The 23,437-nt window shown below is 39.8% G+C and overlaps 1 protein-coding gene across 6 annotated transcripts in view; it reads right to left on the bottom strand.

Annotated features, from left to right (window-relative positions):
- The window catches only part of FAM168A (family with sequence similarity 168 member A), a 185,950-nt gene that overhangs the window by 58,533 nt on the left and 103,980 nt on the right, over positions 1-23,437 (bottom strand). For 5 of the 6 annotated variants that reach the window (XM_036325034.1, XM_036325035.1, XM_036325038.1 and 2 more), the window contains exons 2-3: positions 13,888-13,951; positions 3,181-3,268 (exon numbers count right to left, since the gene is read on the bottom strand). In XM_036325034.1, the coding sequence (XP_036180927.1) occupies positions 3,181-3,268; positions 13,888-13,923 (124 nt within the window). In that variant the 5' untranslated portion in view covers positions 13,924-13,951. The remainder of the gene's footprint in view (positions 1-3,180; positions 3,269-13,887; positions 13,952-23,437) is intronic. The other variant, XM_036325037.1, reaches the window with a different exon arrangement.

The following is a 23,437-nucleotide window of genomic DNA, read 5'->3' as shown; positions in this document are numbered from 1 at the left end:
TACTATACACTGGTCAAGTCATATGACCTGAATTAAACTACCAGTTTCTTTAACTGTAAAGAAAGTGTACTACTGAGTGTATGATTAATAATATTATAATTAGTATATATATGAAGTACCTAAAATGTAATTGTCAAGTACTTTTTAACATAATCATTACTGTTACTAACAATAAATGTTTACTCTAATGTACTGTATTTGGCATTCCCACTTGGATCTTCTATATCCAGCAATGTGAAGGAAAAAATAACCTGAAAATCTGCCTACTACATAACACCTAGAAAAACTTTATCAAACAAATACTTTATGTTATCTAACAAATATAGGCAGAGTTGAGACTTTAAGAAAGACAAATATCTCAAGGAGTTAAAAATACAGAGGAAACTAAAAATCAGGCCCTCTCTTAGAGAGCTTGGACTGCTTCAGGAAGGTTTTCTGGTCTGGGCAATCCAAGGGCTTGCTTTTCAAGTCACAGAGTGTGGAGGATGAGGCTTTGGGCCTTGGAGAGGCTCACTCTCTCTAATTCAAATTCCGCTGCATAAAGCTGGGACCTTAGAGAATATCATATTGTCAAAAATAAATAAATAAACTGGCTCAAAAGTACAAAGAGACAACAGGAAGCTTAGGTTAAAAAAGAAAATTTCCTTAAGAAGTTGAACCTTGGCCTCCACCCTCGCTCCTGAGCAGCCGGCAGGCACCAGAGATGCAGCTGGCTCAGCTTCGTTTTCTCTCCTTTTTCTCTCCATTTTCCTTCTCCTTCCCCGGAGGAGAAAACAAATAAAGAAGAGCAAATAGCCAAAAAAAAAGAAGAAGAAGAAGAAGAAGAAGAAAAAGAATATGAACCCTTGGTCTATGAAGATTGAATTTATTCTAGTTGTGTGTTTATACTACCTGTGTGGTCCTAGAATCTCCAGCAGAGAAATCAACTTAAAACACAGTTCCAGGCTGACAATATTTCTTGGTGATTAGTAGAAACAAAGGCAACCTGTCCTCTCTTCCTCCAGAGAAGTACTAATCACATTTAATTCTCATGACTACTCTATGAATTAGATGATACCATTCCCACTTAGAAAAGAAAAATTAAATTTAGGGAGGTTTAGCAACTTGCCTAAAGTCACCTCACTATTATGTAACAAAGCTGGGATTTGAACCTGGTTGTTGTTCATTCAATCGAAACACATTTACCTAGTTCTACTATGTGCCATGCAAAGACAGATCTATTCCCTATCCAATACACCACACTGCCTAATCTTCTTTGTGCAAACAATTAGATAAATGCAACTATTTTCTTCTTTCTCAAGTTTAGCAGTTCAGTAAGAATGAATGCAGTCAAGAGTCAAAGGAAACCCACAGGATTACTCTGGGCTGTTTCCCAAAGCAGCTCAGCCCTCTTCTGGCAAAGGAACTTGGGTTGCTGAACACTCCGAACTGGAAAGGGAAACAGCAACAGGCTCCCTAAGCTAGTGAGGCACGGGGTTTTGCCCAATGGGTCCTTGTTACTGGAATTAATTTTATTAGAATAAATACACAGAAGTTCAAAGAGAAAATGTTTAACATTAAGGCAGACTTGGGATAATAAAGCTGTTGTGATAAACACAAACAAAAACATTGAAAGTTAGTAACGACAGCTACAGTTACATCAGGCTCAACCTCCAAACTATTTCTGAATGTTATTTAGGAGCATTGAGAAAAATCCTGATTTACAAGTAAGTAGCTGCAAATGTTAGCAGTATTTTAAAATTAATATGCATTCTTAGAAGCTTAAAGTAACACATTGATCATCATATGTGTATGTGTGCTTTATATAAATAGTTCTAAATATTTTTAAAATATAAGATAATATATTTGAGGAATTTCTGAAGCACCCTTAGTGCTCTCTCTTATAGGACAGTTGGAACGACCCAGGAGTTCCCCGAGATCCCTGCCACCAAGACCATTATTAATCTACTTTTTGAACTTCATTTCCCACTTTTCCCCTTTTCTACTCTTCACTCCAGCTAACCTCAAGTATTGACTATACCTTGAGCATACTTTCTTACTTCCATGTGTTTGTTCATACTGTTACCTTCACCTTCGACTTAAATTCATGATATTTTTGAAGGCTCATTATATGTTAAGCACCATGCTAGCAACTTAATATGTATTTTCTCACTCACTTTCACTACCATACATCCAACCCATCTTTATTTATTTGTAAATCATAACAACCGTTATTAAGAACTTTGTACCAAATATATGCTGAGTGCTTTACACTAGCTCATTTAATCCTTACAGCAGCCTTATGAAATGAGAGCAATATTGCTCTCATTTTATAATGAAAACACTGAGGCTCTGGAAGGTGAAAAAACTTGCCTAAGGCCAAGTAAGGGAGAGAATGCTTCCTGGAAAAGTGCTATCTGGGCCTCAAGCTGAATTCTTGAAGAATAAAGTGAAGCTGTCAGGAGACAACAGCATTCGAGACAGAGGGACAACACGCACAAAGGCAGAGAAGTAGGAAAACAGTTTGGTATGCTGTTCAGGGGGAAAAATAATCAGCCTTCACAATCAGCAGACCTGGGCTCAAATATCTATTTTTATTTTGTATTGTAGCCTCTTACTGTAACTATGACTTTCTCATCTGTGACATGATGATGATAAGTACATTACAGAAATGCTTTAAGATTAAAGTGCCCAGTCCTGACCAGGTGACTCAATTGGTTGGAGCATCGTCCCATAAACGAAAAGGTTGCAGGTTCGATTCCTGGTCAGGGCACATACCTAGGTTGTGGGTTTGATCCCCAGTTGGGGTACATATTCGAGGCATTCGAGGCAACTGAGTTTCTCTCTCACATAGATGTTTCTCTTTCTCTCTCTAAAAACCCATAAAAACATATCCTCAGGAGAAGATTAAAAAGAAAGAAAGATTAAAGTGCCCAGCACAGGCCCAGGCCCATAGTAGGTACGCAATAAATGAATGTTACCTCCCTTCCTTTCCCTTAGCTTACAACTCAGTGAGCATTAGTCTCAATAATGTGATTTCCATGTCCACTGGACGCCAGACATATCTCCCTTCTACAAGTTTGCAAGCTTTACCAAACAAACCTTCTGGAGGCAGAGTACACCAAAAGTCATTCAGCAATTTATTTGGCAATGCCCTTAACCATCATTTCTCGAAATGAGAGCCATTCTCATACCACTCACCTGTGTAAGCCATGTTCTTAGGGTTGCCATAAGGAGCCCCAGGCTGCACGGGGCTATACACAGGGTTCATTGTGGAAGACTGAGGATCCTACAGAAAAACAAAGAAAATAGCATTGATTATTAACTGTTCATTCTCCCTGACATCATTTTCCTCCCTATAATCTAGAGTTTATAGTAGAAACAGGATTAAAACAAAAAGCCATTTGTTTGTAGTTGGCCTTCTGCTAGACACTTTTCCCAATATACAGATGAAGATATTAGGAAACAGATAACACTTGCCTAACGTCAACCCAGGCCATTGTCTCTCAGCTAGTACTGGTCCCACTATCACAGATGACTCTGTCACTAGAATGCTAACCCCTCTCTTGCTGTCAACATCCTGATGTAAAATCAATCAATTTAGCCTCTCTGAGGTCCATTTTAATTCTAAGGATGCTAGTCCAGGAGCTGGGAAAGGGTACACTTCTATTCCCTAGGGGAGCCCGAGTGTCTGATGAACAGCACACAGACTTCTAGAAGGAAGAGTAGCAAGTGTCTCATCCACCCTTAGCATCTGCAGAGGACAAGATACTAGTTACTAACAGCTTTGGGGGGGGGGGGGAATTTATCACCATTGATCATTTTAATGCAAACAAGGAAACACAGCCAAGACCTCTTTCAACATTTATTCAAGGGAAAGAAATAAACTTGGAAATTTGTGTGTAATAAGTACCACCTGCACAAGTGCTCTGTTAATTATCTTAATGAAGCACATTCTCCATTCTGATTAACGGAAAATCTGCTATTAAGCTCTATTAGCCAGCCAATTTGTCCCACCTTGTTTAGGGAACCATCTTTGAAACACAGGCCAACACATGTTTGAAAACGTACGTATTATTTACACTTCATAAAAATGAAAAAATTCCCTCCTAACTAGGCTCACATGATAGATGGGCAGTTTTTTTTTTAGGTCATTAACTTTTCGAGTACCACCTCCAGATAGGAAACAGTCAAATGTTGAAGACAAGCAGTCAACAGTTGGCTTAATAACAATTGCTCTGCAATTAATTAGTTTAGTTTGTCTGGGTTCTGTAATGAGAAGTGGAGAAAAGATGGGTTCCCAAGGAGAGGAAGCCAAGGAGGTCAAACAGGCAAAGAGGAAAATGCCACTGGCCAATTTCTGAGGATGGAACTTCCTGAAATGTACCCAATGTGCAGACCTGGCACCTCCCCCCCTCCCCTCAACCCAGGGCATCAGACATTATACTACCACAAGTTGACAAACTGAAACTAAAACAATTTGATGGTGAAAGTTAGGAGACTTATATTTCAGCACAACTTAAGGAAAAAAATATTCTTAAATCCAGAGTTATCCTAGAATACAGCCAAGTAACTCTCTCTAACTAAAAGCACTCTCTTGACAGGGTACTGAGAGAATTAAGAGAGGTCACAGATGTTAAAACAACATTACAAAACTATAAAGTTACATGCAGATGTAACTGATGATGGCAGTAATGTAGCAACACAGACTACCCATACACTTCCAATGCCTTGGATCTCTCCTCTATCCAACCAGTTCTCTGCTAAATAAGCCAGGATAAGGAGGACTGTTAATATGCTCAGCAGCACAACTGGCCCTGTAAACGTCTGAGCACTCTCCTACTGAGAAGACTCTATTTTGCTGATTGGACAAAGTATGAAATTGCTTTTCATATCCGAAGAAACTCATCAGCTTTTAAACTGGTCTCCTGCTGCTCCAAAATAAGGGCCACGGTCTCAAAAGGAGATCATGCCTAGGCAGCACTCCACAACAGCATCAATTCCAATCCCAGCTAATGTCTGACAGAAATGAGGTCTGCCAGGGGCTCAAAATTTGGAATAATATGACAGCCACTTTGGGGGTGCTGCTTGCAAACAGACAGGGTTCCTGGCTTTCAAGGGAAGGTCAGCCTTTTACAACAGAATCCACACACTGTTAACAGTTTGTGGGCCAGCTAAAAGTGAATAGGAAGATCACAATCTCTGTGATCAGGCAGATTTAGGTTCAAATCCGGAACTGCCACATATCAAATGTGGGATCACAGGCAAGCCCACTGGCCTTTCTAAGCCTTGGTTTCCTCTAGCCCAGCCGTGGGCAAACTACGGCCCGCGGGCCGTTTGAAATGAATAAAACTAAAAAAAAAAAAAAAAAGACCGTACCCTTTTATGTAATGATGTTTACTTTGAATTTATATTAGTTCACACAAACACTCCATCCATGCTTTTGTTCCGGCCCTCCGGTCCAGTTTAAGAACCCATTGTGACCCTCAAGTCAAAAAGTTTGCCCACCCCTGCTCTAGCCTCAAAACAGAAAAAAAATAACGCATACTTTGTAGAGTTGTTAGAAGGTATTTTTTAAGACAGGTTCCTTTACATATAGTAAAACTTACCCATTTTAGGTATACAGTTCTATAAGACTTGAAAAATGTATGCAGTTGTAAAAACGCCACTACAATCTATAATAATAAAAGCGTAATATGCTAATCAGACCAGGTAGCTGAACGTCCTTCCGGATGAAGCCGGGGCAGCGAGGGCTGAGGCAGCCGCCACAGTTACCAGGGCTGAGCCCCTTGCACGAATTTCGTGCATCAGGCCTCTAGTTAAGATATAAAGTATTATCATTGCCCCCAAAAGTTCTCTCATCTTTGTTGTCAATGCCCCAATCCCTGAGTCCCAGTCCGTGGCAATCACTGAGTGAAGCTGAGAAAAGGCAAGTGAACAACAATCCAAGTTCACAAAGCAAGTAAGAGACAAGTTCAAGATTAGCACCCCAAATGGATCAAAGACCTAAATGAGAGAGATAAAAAAAACAAAACTCTTGGAAGAGAGAAGAACATGTAGGCATAAACTTTCATGACCTTGAATTTGGAAATGGTTTCTTAGATATGATACCAATAGCACAAATAACCAAAGAGTGGCGAGGGGACAGGTAAACTAGATTCATCAAAACTAAAAACTTTTGTGCTTTAAAGAATAACATCGAGGGAGAACCAAGATGGCGGCATAGGTTAACGCCGGAGTTTGCTGCCTTGAACAACTACTTCAAAAGTGAAACTAAAAAACGGAACGGACATCACCCAGAACCACAGGAACGCTGGCTGAGTGGAAGTCCTACAACTAGGAGGAAAGAGAAACGCATACAGACACTCAGAGGAGGCGCAGTGCTGAAGTCAAATTCTGAGGTGCGGAGTGCGCGGAGCGGGCTGGCGGCGGAGGGCGCGGTTGTTGTTTTCAATCGGGAGGGAGTCGCAGACTCTGAGCTCCAGATACAGGCGAGTCTTTAGGGACCCAGACTCAAACGGGAGAAGCGGGACTGTCTGGCTTCGGTCAGAGCGAGTGCAGCTTTCTCTCCGAGGTTTGCAGCGGGTGCTGGGACTCAGAGAGGCAGAACCCCTGGGGACAGGACTGAGAGCCACCATAACTGCTCTCTCCGGCCCACCCTGTTGATCCTGTGCGACCCGCCCCGCCCAAGCCCTGCACAGAGGCATTTGCCAGATAGCCTCAGGCAAAGGCTAGATTAGCACCTCCCTAGAGGACAGAAGTTCTCTCACTGCAGACACAGCTGATTCTCATAGCCACTTGCCCTGGAGGTCAAACCCTCCCTGGTATTAGCTACAACAATCAAGGTTTAACTATAAGACTGCGCACAAAGACCACTAGGAGGTGCACCAAGGAAGCATAACAAAATGTGGAGACAAAGAAACAGGACAAAATTGTCAATGGAAGATATAGAGTTCAGAACCACACTTTTAAGGTCTCTCAAGAACTGTTTAGAAGCCGCCGATAAACTTAATGAGATCTACAAGAAAACTAATGAGACCCTCGATCTTATATTGGGGAACCAACTAGAAATTAAGCATACACGGACTGAAATAACGAATATTATACAGACTCCCGACAGCAGACCAGAGGAGCGCAAGAATCAAGTCAATGATTTGAAATGCGAGGAAGCAAAAAACACCCAACTGGAAAAGCAAAATGAAAAAAGAAGCCAAAAATGCGAGGATAGTGTAAGGAGCCTCTGGGACAGCTTCAAGCATACCAACATCAGAATTATAGGGGTGCCAGAAGATGAGAGAGAGCAAGATATTGAAAACCTATTTGAAGAAATAATGACAGAAAACTTCCCCACCTGGTGAAAGAAATGCACTTACAGGTCCAAGAAGCGCGGAGAACCCCAAACAAAAGGAATCCAAAGAGGACCACACCAAGACACATAATAATTAAAATGCCAAGAGCGAAAGATAAAGAGAGAATCTTAAAAACAGCAAGAGAAAGAAACTCAGTTACCTACAAGGGAATACCCATACGACTGTCAGCTGATTTCTCAACAGAAACTTTGCAGGCCAGAAGGGAGTGGCAAGAAATATTCAAAGTGATGAATACCAAGAACCTACAACCAAGATTACTCTATCCAGCAAAGCTATCATTCAGAATTGAAGGTCAGATAAAGAGCTTCACAGATAAGGAAAAGCTAAAGGAGTTCATCACCACCAAACCAGGATTATATGAAATGCTGAAAGGTATCCTTTAAGAAGAGGAAGAGGAAGAAAAAGGTAAAGATACAAATTATGAACAACAAATATGCATCTATCAACAAGTGAATCTAAGAATCTAGTGAATAAATAATCTGATGAACAGAATGAACTGGTGATTATAATAGAATCAGGGACATAGAAAGGGAATGGACTGACTATTCTTGGGGGGGAAAGGGGTGTGGGAGATGCGGGAAGAGACTGGACAAAAATCGTGCACCTATGGATGAGGACAGTGGGTGGGGAGTGAGGGCGGAGGGTGGGGCGGGAACTGGGAGGAGGGGAGTTATGGGGGGGGAAAAAGAGGAACAAATGTAATAATCTGAACAATAAAGATTTAATTAAAAAAAAAATAACATCAAGAAAGTGAAAAGACCACCCACAAAACGAATTTTTTTGTAGATCATATATATATAATAAGAGATTTGCAACTAAAATATATGTAAAGAACTCTTACCTCAATAATAAAAGGGCAAATAATCTGAGAGGAACCACAATCACATCAATTACAACTAAGCCCTAATCCAGTGGTCGGCAAACTCATTAGTCAACAAAGCCAAATATCAACTTGTATGCATGCATATAAGCATAACCAATGGACATAAGACACTGGGGGATAGGGGAGGCTAGGGGACTATCTAGGGCGGGGGGGGGGAAAAATGGACACATATGTAATACTCTTTGTAATACTTTAAGCAATAAAAAAAAAAAAAAACAGAGCCAAATATCAACAACACTTCTTCAAAACAGACTCACCCAGGCCGAAAAACCAACTTCTGCGCATGGGCCACGAAGTTTCAATCGCACCATACGTGCACCCGCACATGGTATTTTGTGGAAGAGCCACCACACTCAAGGGGCCAAAAAGCCGCATGTGGCTCACGAGCCACAGTTTGCCGATCATGGCCCTAGTCAGTTTGGCTCAGTGGAGAGCAACATACTCAACAGGCAGACTCAGTGAGCACCAAAACCCCACTGAAGCAAGTCCTGATCCATAGGGGTGTCTCCTACAGAGCAGCTCTTCCCCTGTAGTCGCAGCTGGTCCTCACAGCCAACTGGCCTGGAGATCAACTCCTCCTAGTGAGGCCAATAGCAATCAAGGCTCAATTACAACCAGACTTTGCACACAGCCCACACCTAGAGTGCCCAGCTCAGGTGACTGGGGAGGCTTAGCCACTGGGCCCTACAGGACACCTTCTACACAAGGCCACTCTAAGAATTTCAGCTCTACCTAATACATAGAAACAAACACAGGGAAGCAGTCAAAATGCGAAGACAAAGAAACATGTCACAAATGAAAGAAATGGAAGCAAGCAAACACTTTTTAAAACACTTTATTTTTACTTTATTTTGTTGATTTGAAAGAGAATGAGGGAGAGAGAAACATCAGTTTGTTGTTCCACCTCTTTATACATTGGCTGTTTCCTCTATGTGCTCTGATTGGGGATCAAACCCATAACCTTTGCATACTGAGATGATGCTCTAATCAACTGAGCTACTCAGCCAGGACTGAACATACATTTCTTCAATGAAGTTATATAAATGGCCAATAAGCACATGAAAAAATACAAATCAAAACCATGAGGCCCTGGCTGGGTAACTCAGTTGGTTAGAGCATCATCCTGATATGCCAAGATTGCAGGTTCAATTCCTGGTCAGGGCACATACAAGAAGCAACCAAGAAATCCTATATAATCAAAGCTTAATATGCAAATTGTCCGTTCGACTGGAAGTTCAACTGGGAGTTCAACCAGGGGGCAGGGCCAGCCGGACCCCACCCGTGCACAAATTCGTGCACTGGGCCTCTAGTGCATAAATAAGCAGAACAACAAATCGATCTCTCTCTTTTTCAACCCCTTCTTTTCTCTCTCTCTCTCAAATCAATTAATAATTTTTTTAAAAATTTAAACCCATAATGAGATACCACTTTACATACACTAGGATGGCTATTATAAAAACACACAGAGAGATAACAAAAAGAGTTGGCAAGGATGTGAAGAAATTGAAATCCTTAGACAATGCTTGTGGGAATGTAAAATAATAAAGGCACTTTGGAAAAAAGTCTGACTTCCTCAAATATGGTTACCATATGATCCAGCAATGCCACTCTTAGTTATATACCAAAGAAAAATGAACATGTATGTCCACACAAATGTTCATAGCAGAATTATTCATGATAGTCAAAAGGTGGAAACAATCAAATGTCCAACAGATGAATGGATAAACGACATGTGGTATATCCATAAAATGAAGAATTTGGCAATAAAAAGGAATGAAGTATTGATACATGCTACAACATGATGAACCTTAAAAACATTATATTAAGTGAAAGAAGCCAGTCACAAAAGGCCACATATCATGTGATCCATTTATATGAAGTGTCCAAAATAGACAAATCTATCGAGACAGACAGTAGTTAGTGATTGTCTAGATTAGTTCATGATACATGAAACCTAGTAACTTCCAAATCCACATCTTTCTCAAAATCATTTAATACAATACTCACCTACACACACACCTATTTCCTGAACATTTCTTCCTGAACAACATAAGCAATTCAAACTCACCATGTCCAAAAGTAAACTCACCATCTTTCTCCAAGCCCATTCTTCCACCCTATATTGCCTGTCTCAGAGTTACTGACAATCCATCCACCTAGCACCTGAGCCAAAACCCTGAAAGTCATTCTCAATTCCTCCCCTTCTCTCATACCCAGTCAATCAACAAATCCTGACAACCCTACCTTTCTTCCTGCTACTGCCCACTAGGTCAAGTTTCATCATCTTTTGTCTGAACTATTACAACAGTCTCAAGGTCTTTTTCCCCCCATTCCAAACCACTCTAATTCATCCTTGCTATTCTTTATTAAAACATAGGTTGGATAACAGCATTACTCTCCTCAAAAGCCTTGGGAATAAAATCCACACTCCTTCACATGGTGTGAGGATCCTCTATGCTCTATCTGGATGGGGCTCAAGAATCTATGTATTTATGTTCCTAAGGAGTTTTGACATCCCAACAGTTTGACTTCCTGAGACTTTTTTCCCAAATGCCATTTATCTCACATAAGCTTGACAGAGAAATTAAGATACAGCAGTGAACAAATACAAGAAAAATGCCTGTTTACATTCTAGTTGGGTGGGGGGGAAGAAGGAAAAAATACTTTAAAAAGTAAAATATATTGGGATAACAGATGGCAATAAATACTATAGAGAAATCTCTGAGGGTGGAAAAAAATACAAGGGGAGGGGATACAATATTAAATAAGATGGTTTGAGAAAGTGTCATTTAAGCAACGACTTGAATAAGTTGAAAGAGCAAGCCATGCAGGTCTCTGAAAGCAAACTGTCCAAGGAGAGAAAAAAGCAAATGCAAATGTGCTCTGAAGTGGAAGCATGTGTGAAATATAGCATGGAGGCCAGTTTAGCTGGAGTGCAGTAAACAAAAGAGAAAAGAGTAGGCAGTGAGGTCAGATAGGTAATGAGGGCCAAATCATGCAGGCCCTTGTAAGCCAATATAAGGACCTTGGAATTTTTACTGTTTTGAGCAGAAGAGTGACAGGATTTGCCTTCATTTTTAAATGTGTATTTGTATATTTGTTTTTTTTTCTTTTGTTTTTATTTTCACTTCATTTTAAGATTACTTTGACTGTTGAACTGACATCAGATGGCAGAAAGGCAAGAGCTGGGAAAACAGTGAGAATGCTATTGAAATAATCCAGATGAAAGATAATGGTGGTTTAAAGTGTCCAAAGAAGCCTCCCATGATAGCTCATCTTGGACAGAACAAGCAGTGGTGGGCCAGACGATAGCATGACGTGTAAAAAGGAAAACAGTCAGAGATACTCAATACTTCCCTCCAGATGGAGCTAGCTGGCTTTCATTCTCAATTGTTCTGCAAGTGGCCTGCCTGCTGCCTTCAAAAACACCTGAACTATTTCTTTAAAATCAACAGCAAAATCTATGAGCATAAAATGACATCAAATGATACTTAGAAGTATCATATGCACAACAGATTGCAGTATTTAAAATTAGTGTTGTAATTTGCAAGCTATTTTAAAGCTTTTCAAAAAAAATTTACCATTCACAAAGTGCTTATAGTTTACAATGAGATTCTAACACTATTTCAAACCTGATCCTTTTTAAAATATATATATATATATATATTATTGATTTTTTACAGAGAAGAAGGGAGAGGGATAGAGAGTTAGAAATATCGATGAGAGAGAGAGAAACATCGACTAGCTGCCTCCTGCACACCCCCCACTGGGGATGTGCCCCCAACCAAGGTACATGCCCTTGACCGGAATCAAACCTGCACCCTTCAGTCCGCAGGCCAACACTCTATCCACTGAGCCAAACTGGCCAGGGCCAAACCTGATCCTTTGAAGTAAGTGATGCAAAGGTTAGTAATTTCATTTGACAGATGAAGAAATTAAAGCTCAAAGGTTTAATGTATATTGGGATGGATACTGTAGAGAAAAGAGAAAGATAGTGTCTGCCCAAAGAAGGTTATGGTCTAGCTGGGAATTTTAAAGGTTAAATAACAGTAACAAGGCCAAAAATAATACAAGGTAATAGAACTTCTGGAACACCTAAACTGCTTAGCAAACCCTCTCCCCAAAAAGCAACAATAAATTGTAAAACACAAACAAACAAAAAACCCCACAAGCATTTCAGATCTCTGAAAACTAGCTAAAAGCATATATCACATTGAAAAATGTTTATTCAAGGAAAGTTACTGAAGAATATTAAGAACAGTGAAAATCTGTGGAATTTTAGCCTGGGGCTGCCCATTTCCCCCAACTCCTAGTTTCCTGAGGGTAATTCCATCAGGGCAGGCCAGGCCAAGAGAACAGTGCAGTCAGAGTGGGTTGAGGTTATTTCAAGCCAGGCATAAAAAATCTGCTCTGGATTGCCCAAAATCGTTGTCAAAAATAATAGAGGGACGATCTGAGGAACAATAGTAAATAATCAACGAAGGCCACTACTGAAGCTAACCTACAGTCATAATACTAGTTCGGGCAGGCAAAAGACCTGCAGGTAAGTCAGAAAGACTTAAGAGAGAGTTCAGAGCCTAGCGGGTGTGGCTCAGTGGTTGAGTGTTGACCCATGCACCAAGAGGTCTCCGATTTGATTCCTAGGTCATGGCACATACTGGGGTTGCGGGCTTGATCCCTGGTGGGGGCCATATAGGAGGCAGCAGATTGATGTTTCTCTCTCATGGATGTTACTATCTCCCTCTTCCTCTCCTTTCCTCTTTCTCTAAAAATTAATGAAAACATATTTTTAAAAAAGGAGTTCTGGGAACAAAACAGCCATAACAGGTCTTGACAAGACCTAGTGGTCTATAAGGCTAGACACTGCTAACAAGAAACTTGAAAGGGTCCTAGCTATCGACTAATAAGCTGATGTTAATGTAAGGTCTTGAGCATACTGAAAGTAAAGGCAGGTGAAGAACTGTAAATTGTCTGAACTTTGAATGCATTCCCTAAAGGACAGACAGACCTATCAGCAGAGAGTGGAAGATTTCCTGGCCTAGGGTTTAAGTCAATCACTAATCTATGTTTACCCAAGAGTGGCCTTTAGAAAGGCAAGTTTTAAAATTAAAATAATAATTTAAAATATGACCAGAATAAACTACTTGCATGTTAAATAATTTTATAAATGTGCATGGTGTGTTTTTTTTTTTTTAAAAAAGATCGGAGACAAGAGCAGTCATACACTGCAAAGGAGACAGACATTATAGAATAGTCTAAGCAAGTCACTAAATAAGCAAAAAAGGCAGCAACACCCCACCCCTGCCAGTGGGAGAAGAATCTGAATCAACTACATTCTATTACTTAAAATATGTAGTTTTCATGTCATATGCAAAGTGACAGCAAAGTGTGACCCATTTAGCAGGGAGATGGAGAGGAGACTATAGATATTGTCCCTAAGGAGGCCCAGATGTCAGAATCAGCAGACAAATATTTCAAAGCAGCTATTATAAATAATGTTAAAAAGAACTAAAGGAAACCAGATTTAAAGAATTACAGGCAAGTATGATGACAATGACTTATCAAATAAAGACTATCAATAAGTAGAAATTATAAAAATAAAAAAACAAATGGAAAAATTGTATTCTGAAATAAAACATTCAAGAGGGACTCAACATTTTTGAGCTGGCAGAAGAAAGAATCATCAAACATGAAGCCAGATCTATATAGGTTATGCAATCTGAAAAACAAAAAGGAAAAAAAAAGTCAAAGACCTATAAGCAAACCAATATACATTAATGGGAGTTCCAGAGAGAGGAAAAAAAGAAATGGGCAGAAAAAAATATTTGAAGACATAATGGCTAAAAGCTTCCCCAGTTTGATTAAACAAACAAACAAACAAACATTAAACTACACACTCAAGATAGACAATGAACTCCAAGTTGGCTAAATACAAAAAGATCACATCTATAAACACCATAGTAAAAACTCTTGAAAGCCAAAGAGAAATTTTCAAAAATAAAAAAACAACTTATCAAATAAAAGGAATAACAGTAAGATTAAAATTAACAGCTCACCTCTCATCAGAAATAATGGAGGCTAGAGGCAGTGGAATGATACAGAAAACATGTTGAAGGAAAAAAAACTTGTCAACCAAAATTTATAACTCTAATAAAAACTATTGTTTAAAATTAAAGATAAAAACAAAGACATTCCCATATAAATAATGACTGAGATAATTCATTGCTGCCTTTCAAAAATATTAAAGTTGGCTGAAAGGAAATGGTACTGGAGAATAATTCAAATCGACATAAAAGGAAAAGAAAGAGCATCAGTAAAGGTGATTACAGAGGTAAATATAAAAGACTAGAGGCCCAGTGGATGAAATTTGTGCACGCCGGGGTGGGGTGGTGGTGTCCCTCCGCCCAGCCTGCACCCTCTCCAATCTGGGACCCCTCGAGGGATTGGGCCTAAACGGGCAGTCGGACATCCCTCTCACAATCCAGGGCTGCTGCCTCCCAACCGCTCGCCTGCCTGGCTGCCTCATTGTCTCCAACTGCCCTCCCCTGCCAGCCTGGTCGCCCCCAACTGCCCTCCCCTGCAGGCCTGGTCCCTCCCAACTGCCCTCCCCTGCTGGCCTGATCGCCCACAACTGCCCTCCCCTGCCGGCCATCTTGTGTCCACATGGGGCGGCCATCTTGTGTGTTGGAATGATGGTCAACTTGCATATTACCTCTTTATTATATAGGATAGTATAAATATTTTTCTCTTTTTTTCTCTTAACAGACTTAAAACACAACTATAAAACAGTAACTTTATATGGTTGCTCTCGCCAGTGTGGCTCAGTTGGTTGGAGTGTCATCCCATACACGAAAAAGTTGCAGGGTCAATTTCCAGTCAGGGCATATACCTAGGTTTCGGGTTCAATCCCTGGTCAGGTCTCTCTCTCTCTCTCTCTCTCTCTTTCTTTTTTGCTCTTTCTCTCCATTTTCCTCTCTCTAAAATCAATAAGCATGTCCTCAAGGTGAAGATTAAAACTTTTTTTGAAAAGCTTAGATGGTCATATAATAGATAAATATTTAATTTCTATAAAAACAAAATCCCAAAGTCAAGGAGAATGGAGTTACACTAAAACGAAGTTTCTATAACTTACTGAAAGAAAATTAGCTTGCATCTGAAGTAGACAGTATGTGAAGTAGATTGTAATAAATACATAATTTGTAATAAATCAAGACATATTTAATCACTAAAAAAATAACTTTTAAGACTTTATAAATATATCAACAATGCCAGCAAAAAACCACTGATACATGTTACAATATAAGTTAATTTGAAAAATATTATGGTAAGTGAAAGAAGTCAAAGCAAAAGACCACATTTTGTATGGTGCTATCCTATATAATAAAAGCCTAATATGCTAAGTGTCTGGTCATCCAGTCGGCCGTTCAACCAATCAAAGCATAATATGCTAATGATATGCTAAGGCCGCTCAACTGCTAGCAATCCGGAACCCCTCGGGGGATGTCGGAGAGCCGGTTTTGGCCCGATCCTGCGGGCCAGGCCAAGGGACCCCACTGGTGCACAAATTCCTGCACCGGGCCTGTAGTCCTATATAATAAAAGGCTAATATGCAAATTGTCCCCTTGGGAGTTCGACCGACTGGGAGTTCGACAACTCACTATGACATGCACTGACCACCAGGGGGTGGTACGGAACGAATGAAGGCCCCAACCAGCAGCCGGCAGCCGGCAGCCAGGGAAAGGAAGGCCCTGGGTGGCAGCCAGTGGCCAGGGGAAGAAAGGTCCTGGGCAGCAGCCAGCAGCAGGGGAAGGAAGGCCCTGGCTGGCAGCTGGCAGCCAGGGAAAGGAAGGCTCCGGCCAGGCCTAAGGACCCTACCCGCGCATGAATTTCAAGCACTGGGCCTCTAGTTTTATATGAAATGTTCAGAAAATGCAAACCTATAGAGGCAAACAGTAGATATTTGATCATGTAGGACTTGGAGGAGGAATGGAGATTGACAGCAGATGGGGACAAGAGATTTCTTTAGGGTAATAAAAACTGGATTTTAGTGACAGTTGCACAACACTGTAAATTCATTAAAAAATCACTGAAGTGTACGCCTAGCCGGTTTGGCTAAGTGGATACACCTAGCCGGTTCAGGCCCATAGACTGAAGGGTCCCAGGTTCGATTCCAATCAAGGGCATGTACTCAGTTGCAGGCTCAATCCTCGGCCTGCTCTGGGTGCATGCAGGAGGCAACCAATCAATGTGTCTCTCTCACATCAATATTTATCACTCTCCTCCCTTCTACTCTCTCTAAAAATCAATGAGAAAATATCCTCGGGTGAAGATTAACAACAACAAAAAAATCATTACATTGCATACTTAAAATGAGTAAATTTTATCATATGTAAATTATGTCAAAAAAGCTGTTAAAATATAAACTTGTGATTCAGTTAAGTAGTTACACATTTTTTAAAAATATATTTTATTGATTTTTTTACAGACAGGAAGGGAGAGGGATAGCGAGTTAGAAACATCAATCAGCTGTCTCCTGCACACCTCACTGGGGATGTGCCACCAATCAAGGTACATGCCCTTGACCAGAATCAAACCTGGGAACCTTCAATCGCAGGCCAATGCTCTATCCACTGAGCCAAACCGGTCAGGGCTAGTTACAAATTTTTTATGAGCTAAAAGGAATTAAGTCATTTCGTTAATACTCTCATTCATACACATGAACTATCTTCCGTGCTATGCTCTCTCTAAAGTGTTACCGATTCAGCCCTAACCATTTTGGCTCAGTGGATAGATCGTCAGCCTGTGGACTAAAGGGTCCCAGGTTCAATTCTGGTCAAGGGCATATACCTTGGTTCCGAGCACAACCCCAGTAAGGGGTGTGCAGGAGGCAGCTGATCAATGTTTCTTTCTCATCGATGTTTCTAACTCTCTATCCCTCTCCCTTCCTCTCTGTAAAAAATTAATAAAATGTATTTTTTTAAATAATAATAAAATAAAGTGTTACAGATTCAGAGATAGCAGGACACAACGTCTGTTCCTGGGGTGTTTGAGAAAACAGATATAGAAAACTTACATTTAGGAGCAATATAGTACTGTTATTATGCTGACTGCTAGAATTTAAAGAAAGACAACTAACTAAAGGTCAGGTTGGGTGGGGTGGGGGGGTGTTATGACTGCCACTAGGTGGCAATATGTTTAGTTAAAGCCAACCTGTAGTTCTCTGACCACTGGTGGTCCGTGAGGTCCGAAAGATTGGCGACCACTGAGTTACAGGATTCCATTTCTCAACCTCTCGCAGTTAGATGTGGCTATGTGATTATTTCTGTTTAATAAGATATAACTGAAATATGGCGTAGGACTTCTGCTTAAGAGCAGCTTAAAGAGAACAGTATTAGCTGGGGTGGTGCCCTTCCTTCTCCTCTTACTCTTTTCTGGTATCTAGTACTGGGACATAATGATTAAAGATTAGCCTTCTTTTTCATGAAATGACCTTGAGAATGGAAGTCTCAAACTAAGGATGGTGGAAGGGGCCCTTGATTTTGTGAAGCAATCATTTTAGCTCTGGTCTACCTATCTCTATATTTTTAAACACTGTTATTTTAGATTTCTGTTATATACAGCTGAACCTAATCCTATGTAACTGGGAGGGGGAGCGATACAGAGGATTTCAAAAGCATGTGTCATTTGATCTGTTTTGAGGGAGAAGGGGAAGGAAAGGCCATTCATGAAATTGTACCATGAGAAAGCAAGGCACATTCAGAGAATATGGAGTATAGAAAGGCTGGAATATAGACTCTGAGGGAAAACATGACAGTAATTATCACCCTGTCCCACTTCTTAATTATGTCCACTCAGCTCTTATGGAGGACCTCAGAGGCCAGATTGGGCATCGCTATAGGCCATTTTATGATCAAGGAGCTCTCTGAACTTTTCATTGCAGCTATAATTTGCTTGCCCGATTCTTTTCTTTCTGCTACATTTTAAGCACTATGAGGTGAAGGGACCGTATCTTTTATTCATCACTGCATTTCTAGAATTTAAAGGGCATGGTATAAAGCTGGGTGTTCAATAAACATTTGTTGAGTGATTGAATTAATTAATGGGTAAATAAAAGGAAACACTTTATTGGAACTCAACAGCTTAATATCACATTAACTTTTTCTTACCAAACAAAATAAAGAGAACTCCATTTCAGTGGGGTTTCCCTCCTTAATTCTATCAGTACAATATGCAATGAAGCCCAGTTCTTACAGATGTGTGCTTCTTTATACTGTCTGCCAAATGTAATCAGACTGCACATTAGATTTGTGCATAACCCTATTATAAGTCGAGGAGCATCTGTATTCATTAAACCTCACAAGTACTTGACACTTACTATGTGTCATTTCTCTGCCCTTAGAGAACTTATTTTTTAGTGAGGAAACAGCTATGTGTAAGTATGACTAAAATGAAGGTGCTATATTAAAATAAAGTGCTTGAAACAGAGAGAGGATGTCATTTTGCTTGGCAGAAGCTTTCATAATGTAATACTTTTATAGTTTATAAGGATTAGTGCAGGAGATAACAATTACTATTTTGCAGATAAGGAAGCATAATCAGAGAAGTTATATAAATTGTTCAAGATCTTATAGTTAGTGGAAAGTCAGGGACTAAAATCTACAACTTCAGATCTGAAGTCTAGTGTCCTTCCCATGACATCATGCTGTTTCACAATCCAGATGCAATTACCTAAAATGGCTGTAATTTCAAAATAGCATTTTCCTGCCGTCATAATTTATAATCTAGCTATTTGATCTTCTTTAAATTCCCCTGAATACTCTCTTGCCTCTAAGTCTTTACACACGTTGTTCTCTCTGTCTAAAATACCACTTTTTCCATCATTCGGGGATTATTCCTCATCTCCCCTATCTCTAGCTCGGATAATTCCTACTCATCTTTCACACTTCCAACTGTAAAGCCCACGGAGAATAGAGATTTGTCTTGATCACAGTTTTATTCCTAACTCTATGTGCTTGGAAAATATTTGCTGAATAAATTGATTGCATATCAATTTCACAATCACACAATACAATGACCTGAAATTAGCACACACCTCTGAAGCAAAGTTATACTTTGCTGGAAATGGACTGCTGCAGGCAGACTTGCTATAACATCCCAAGTTACAAAAAATAGTGATCCAGCATTTCTAGAAAGACTATAACTCACCAATCCTCACAGTCCCTCTTCAATGGTTGCTTATAAAAGGCTAGATTTGCAATGCAAATATATAAGCTTACTTTGTAAAATTTTAAATTCTTACATAAGGCCTGTGATACAGTATAAAAATACTAGTGCTCCTTTTCCAAAGTACAACTGCGATATTACTTATCACATCTAGCTGCAAAGAGCTAATTGGAAGGGGTCTATGGTCATGACATCCAACAGCTTTATTTATTTTTGTTTAGAAGAGAAAACTGAGGCACAGAGAAGGGAAAGGACTACCGTAGAAATACATGGCAAGTCAGGATCACAAACAAGGCCCTAAACAAAAAACAGGGCCTGACTTTAGACTGCAAACTTTCCACTGTATCACCTTGATACTATTCTCTGGACGGACAGATGGACAATTATATGGAAAGATAGATAAATGAACAAATTAGCTGTATGACAATGCAGCCCCAGTAAAACTCCTCTCCCTTCTGCTGGTCATTAGTCTTGATTGGCATTTTAAATCTATCTGTCATGGGACATAGAATACTAAGGGAATATAAAGTAATGCAGGTATTTATTGAAGGATCCATTGAATCAAAGTGGTCTACTAGAATGTTAGTTCTCTGAAGCAAACCCAGAAGTCCACCAGATTGGAAATTCTCAACATCAAGTTTATAGCACACAAAATCATCATCCCGCTCTAGCTTGTTTGGCTCAGTGGATAGAGCATTGGCCTGCAGACTGAAGGGTCCTGGGTTCGATTCTGGTTGGGGGCACATGCCCAGGTTACGGGCTCGATCCCCAGTGGGGGGTGTGCAAGAGGCAGCCGATTGATGATTCTCTCTTATCACTGATATTTCTATCTCTTCCTCCCTCTCCCTTCCTCTCTGAAATCAGAATATGTTTTTTTTTAAAAATCATCATCCCCTTTCTTGTAGAAGCAACATATGCAAAGTACTACTGCCTAGCAACTTCGTATAATAATTAAGAACATAGGCTTTTTTGGGTCACAGCAGCTGTGAGGCCTTGGATAGCATACTTAATTTCAGTTCCCTTTGCTGTATTGTGGAAATACTAGTGGTAACCATATCCTAGATTGTTGGAAGTACTAAATGAAACAATGTGTGTTTTGCCAGAGCAGGTTACACACTTAACAAATGATGACCTTATCATTGTTTCATCTGGGGAAACATCCTCATCACATGTGATTTTCAGTGTCCCATACTTACAATGTCCACAGGGATATCCAGGACTTTGGAATATCCCCTCCTCACGTCTGGGGTTCTAGAAGGGTAATTAGAGACCCTCAAAAAGAGTAAGACTCTTGAGACTGTCTGCTATAGAAAAGCAATGATCTCCTCATCTATAAAATGGGAATACTATCACTTAATCTAAAGAACTGCTGTGAAGATAAATAGAAAGCCATGAAGGAATAAAGCAACAAAGTGACAGTCATGTCTGTGTTTTAGAATATTTCATGGGAAGATGTAGAATGGACTGTAGAAGAGAAACAGAAGGTCTGAAATAGAAAGGAAGAGCTGAAATAGAAAAGAAGAAAAAAATATAGAAAATATTTTGGAGTCAGAACTGATAGGATGTAGAATCTCTATATGCAGGGCTTGATTAGGGAAAAGAAAAAAAAAAAGGTTTCAGAAAGAAAAAAAAAGTAAATGGTGTCAAGGTTAAGCATTGAAAATGGCCTTCATTTTTTAACAAGCAGAGGCAAAGATGTCCAATGAACATCTGGAAAGATTAATCTGAGAGATGATGACTGCTGTGAACGAACTACCCACCAACCATTATGTTTATTTGCTTAGAGGTTAGCAGAAGCAGTCCAGAAAGGGTATAAAGGCAGTATGGAATAATGAAACATGGATGAAAAATAACATAATAGTAGAATACACGGTCAGATGCAATTCAGAGCCAAGGAGGGCTCCCAGAACATGTCTTTAGAGCCTTATCTATTCCTTCCTTCCTCCCTTCCTCCCTTCCTTCCTTCCTTCCTTTTTTCCTTCCTTCCTTCCTTCCTTCCTACCTCCCTCCCTACCTCCCTACCTCCCTACCTCCCTACCTTTTTTCCTTCCACCCTCACTGAATTTTCTTTTATACCAGGCCCAGTACTAGCATCACAATATAAAGATATATACATGGGGGGAAAGAGGGATGTATGTAATACTTTCAACAAGAAAGATTTTCTTTAAAAAAGGATGGAAAAAAAGATATATACATGCCCTTAAGGACCTTGGAGTTAACAGAGAAGGGAAATGCATAGAGTCAAATAAAGACACCCATGTGCTACAGTAGAGCCCCAGGTCTAGAGAACATAACTCCATTCACTCCTTGAATATTATTATTGCCTAACATTTATGGAATGCTTACTATGAGCCAGGCATTTTTCTTAGAACTTTATATATGTTACTTCCTTTACTTTTAACAACGACCCTATGAAGTAGGTACTATTTATTATTCCCATTTTGCCAATGGAGGAACTGAACAGTCTTGCCTCTGATGAACTTTCCTCTAAACTCTTGTAATCCTCACAAAGCATTCAATATCATTACACAGTACTTTGTAGCTCTGGTTTTTAAAAAACACTCCTTGAGGACTATTTGTATCTTCAACCTCTTCTGTGAATGTCCCTTTTCTCTCACCACCTTCTTGCTCTAAATAAAATGTTTCCTCTGCAACCTTCTCAAATTGGGGCTGGATTTCTTTCATTTTCTACTACTTGTACCCCATTGTTGCTTCCAAACCTACCTGCATACAAACATCCAGCTTTGAATCTGATGTCATCATATTTTAGATCACCCCATCATCCTTCCTTATAACCATTTACTTCCCCCAAATCACTCCCTCTTATGCTTTAAAGATTGTGGTTCCTAACAAACTCCAACATCATTCTTGGCATAATTCTTGGCAACTTCAACTATACAAATAATAGTTAAACATATTCCCTAATAGTTACCTGACCTCCTCTCCTCTGTTGATCTTGATTTCCATCCTACCTCAGTTTCTCATTCCCATGGATATACACTTGACCTTGCCATTACCAATAACTGCCAATATTCTGTAACCTCAATTCCAAATATCTCATTCTCCAACCCACTATATCTTATCTTTCCAGTATACAATAATGTAGTACCCCAACTCTAACAATCTTTCAGCCAATTAGAACATTCAATCTACTGATCCTATCTACATTTCATTTCCATCATCCTCATCTTATCTTCCCCTCCTAATCCTGGCTAGTTTAAATTCCTTGGTCAATTTTTATAAACACTCTCTTGGCCCTCTATACTTGTATTGGATTGATTAAACCACAGCTCTGGTAAAATCCAATTCACCATCTAATCTCTGCCTACATTGGCACAGGTCTTGGAAGGAAGAAAACATATATAACTATATTTACTAAAATTAAACTTTAAACTCATGATCACTATTTTCAAGTGGGTTCTAAATGCAACCTGACAATCATTCTGGATTTGCCAAGGTGATTTACTTTCCTAAACTATCTCATGCTTTCTCTGCTCGTAATCCTACTCTCACACCTAGTGACTTTGCCTATTTGTCTAAATAAAATTAATCATCCAGAAGAGAATTTTCACAAAATCCCACCATATTTATCTACCAAACTGCATCCATGCACATATACTCTAACTTCTCTCCTATTACCATGGACAACAGTCCACATCCAATCCTCCACTGATACACAAGATTCCACCTCCCACCAAATGAAGGGCATTGCTCTGGTCATTTCCCCTCTCTTTCTCCCACATTATCAGAATTTTCCTTTTCTTCAGGACTATTCCTGTTAACATACTACTACTTGTCTAGTCAAATAAGTAAATAAACAAAATATTTCTTTTCTTTCTTTCTTTTTTTGTTTTTAGAGAGAAAGGAAAAGAAAGAGAAATATCAACTGGTTGCCTCCCACAGGTGCCCCAACCAGGGATCGAATCTGCAACCCACGTATGTGCTCTGACTGGGAACCAAACCCACAACCTTCTGGCATATG

This window comes from Myotis myotis, unplaced genomic scaffold, assembly GCF_014108235.1.
Source record: "Myotis myotis isolate mMyoMyo1 unplaced genomic scaffold, mMyoMyo1.p scaffold_m19_p_10, whole genome shotgun sequence".
Lineage (NCBI taxonomy): Eukaryota > Metazoa > Chordata > Mammalia > Chiroptera > Vespertilionidae > Myotis > Myotis myotis.
This window is presented reverse-complemented; position numbering and strand designations above follow the sequence as displayed.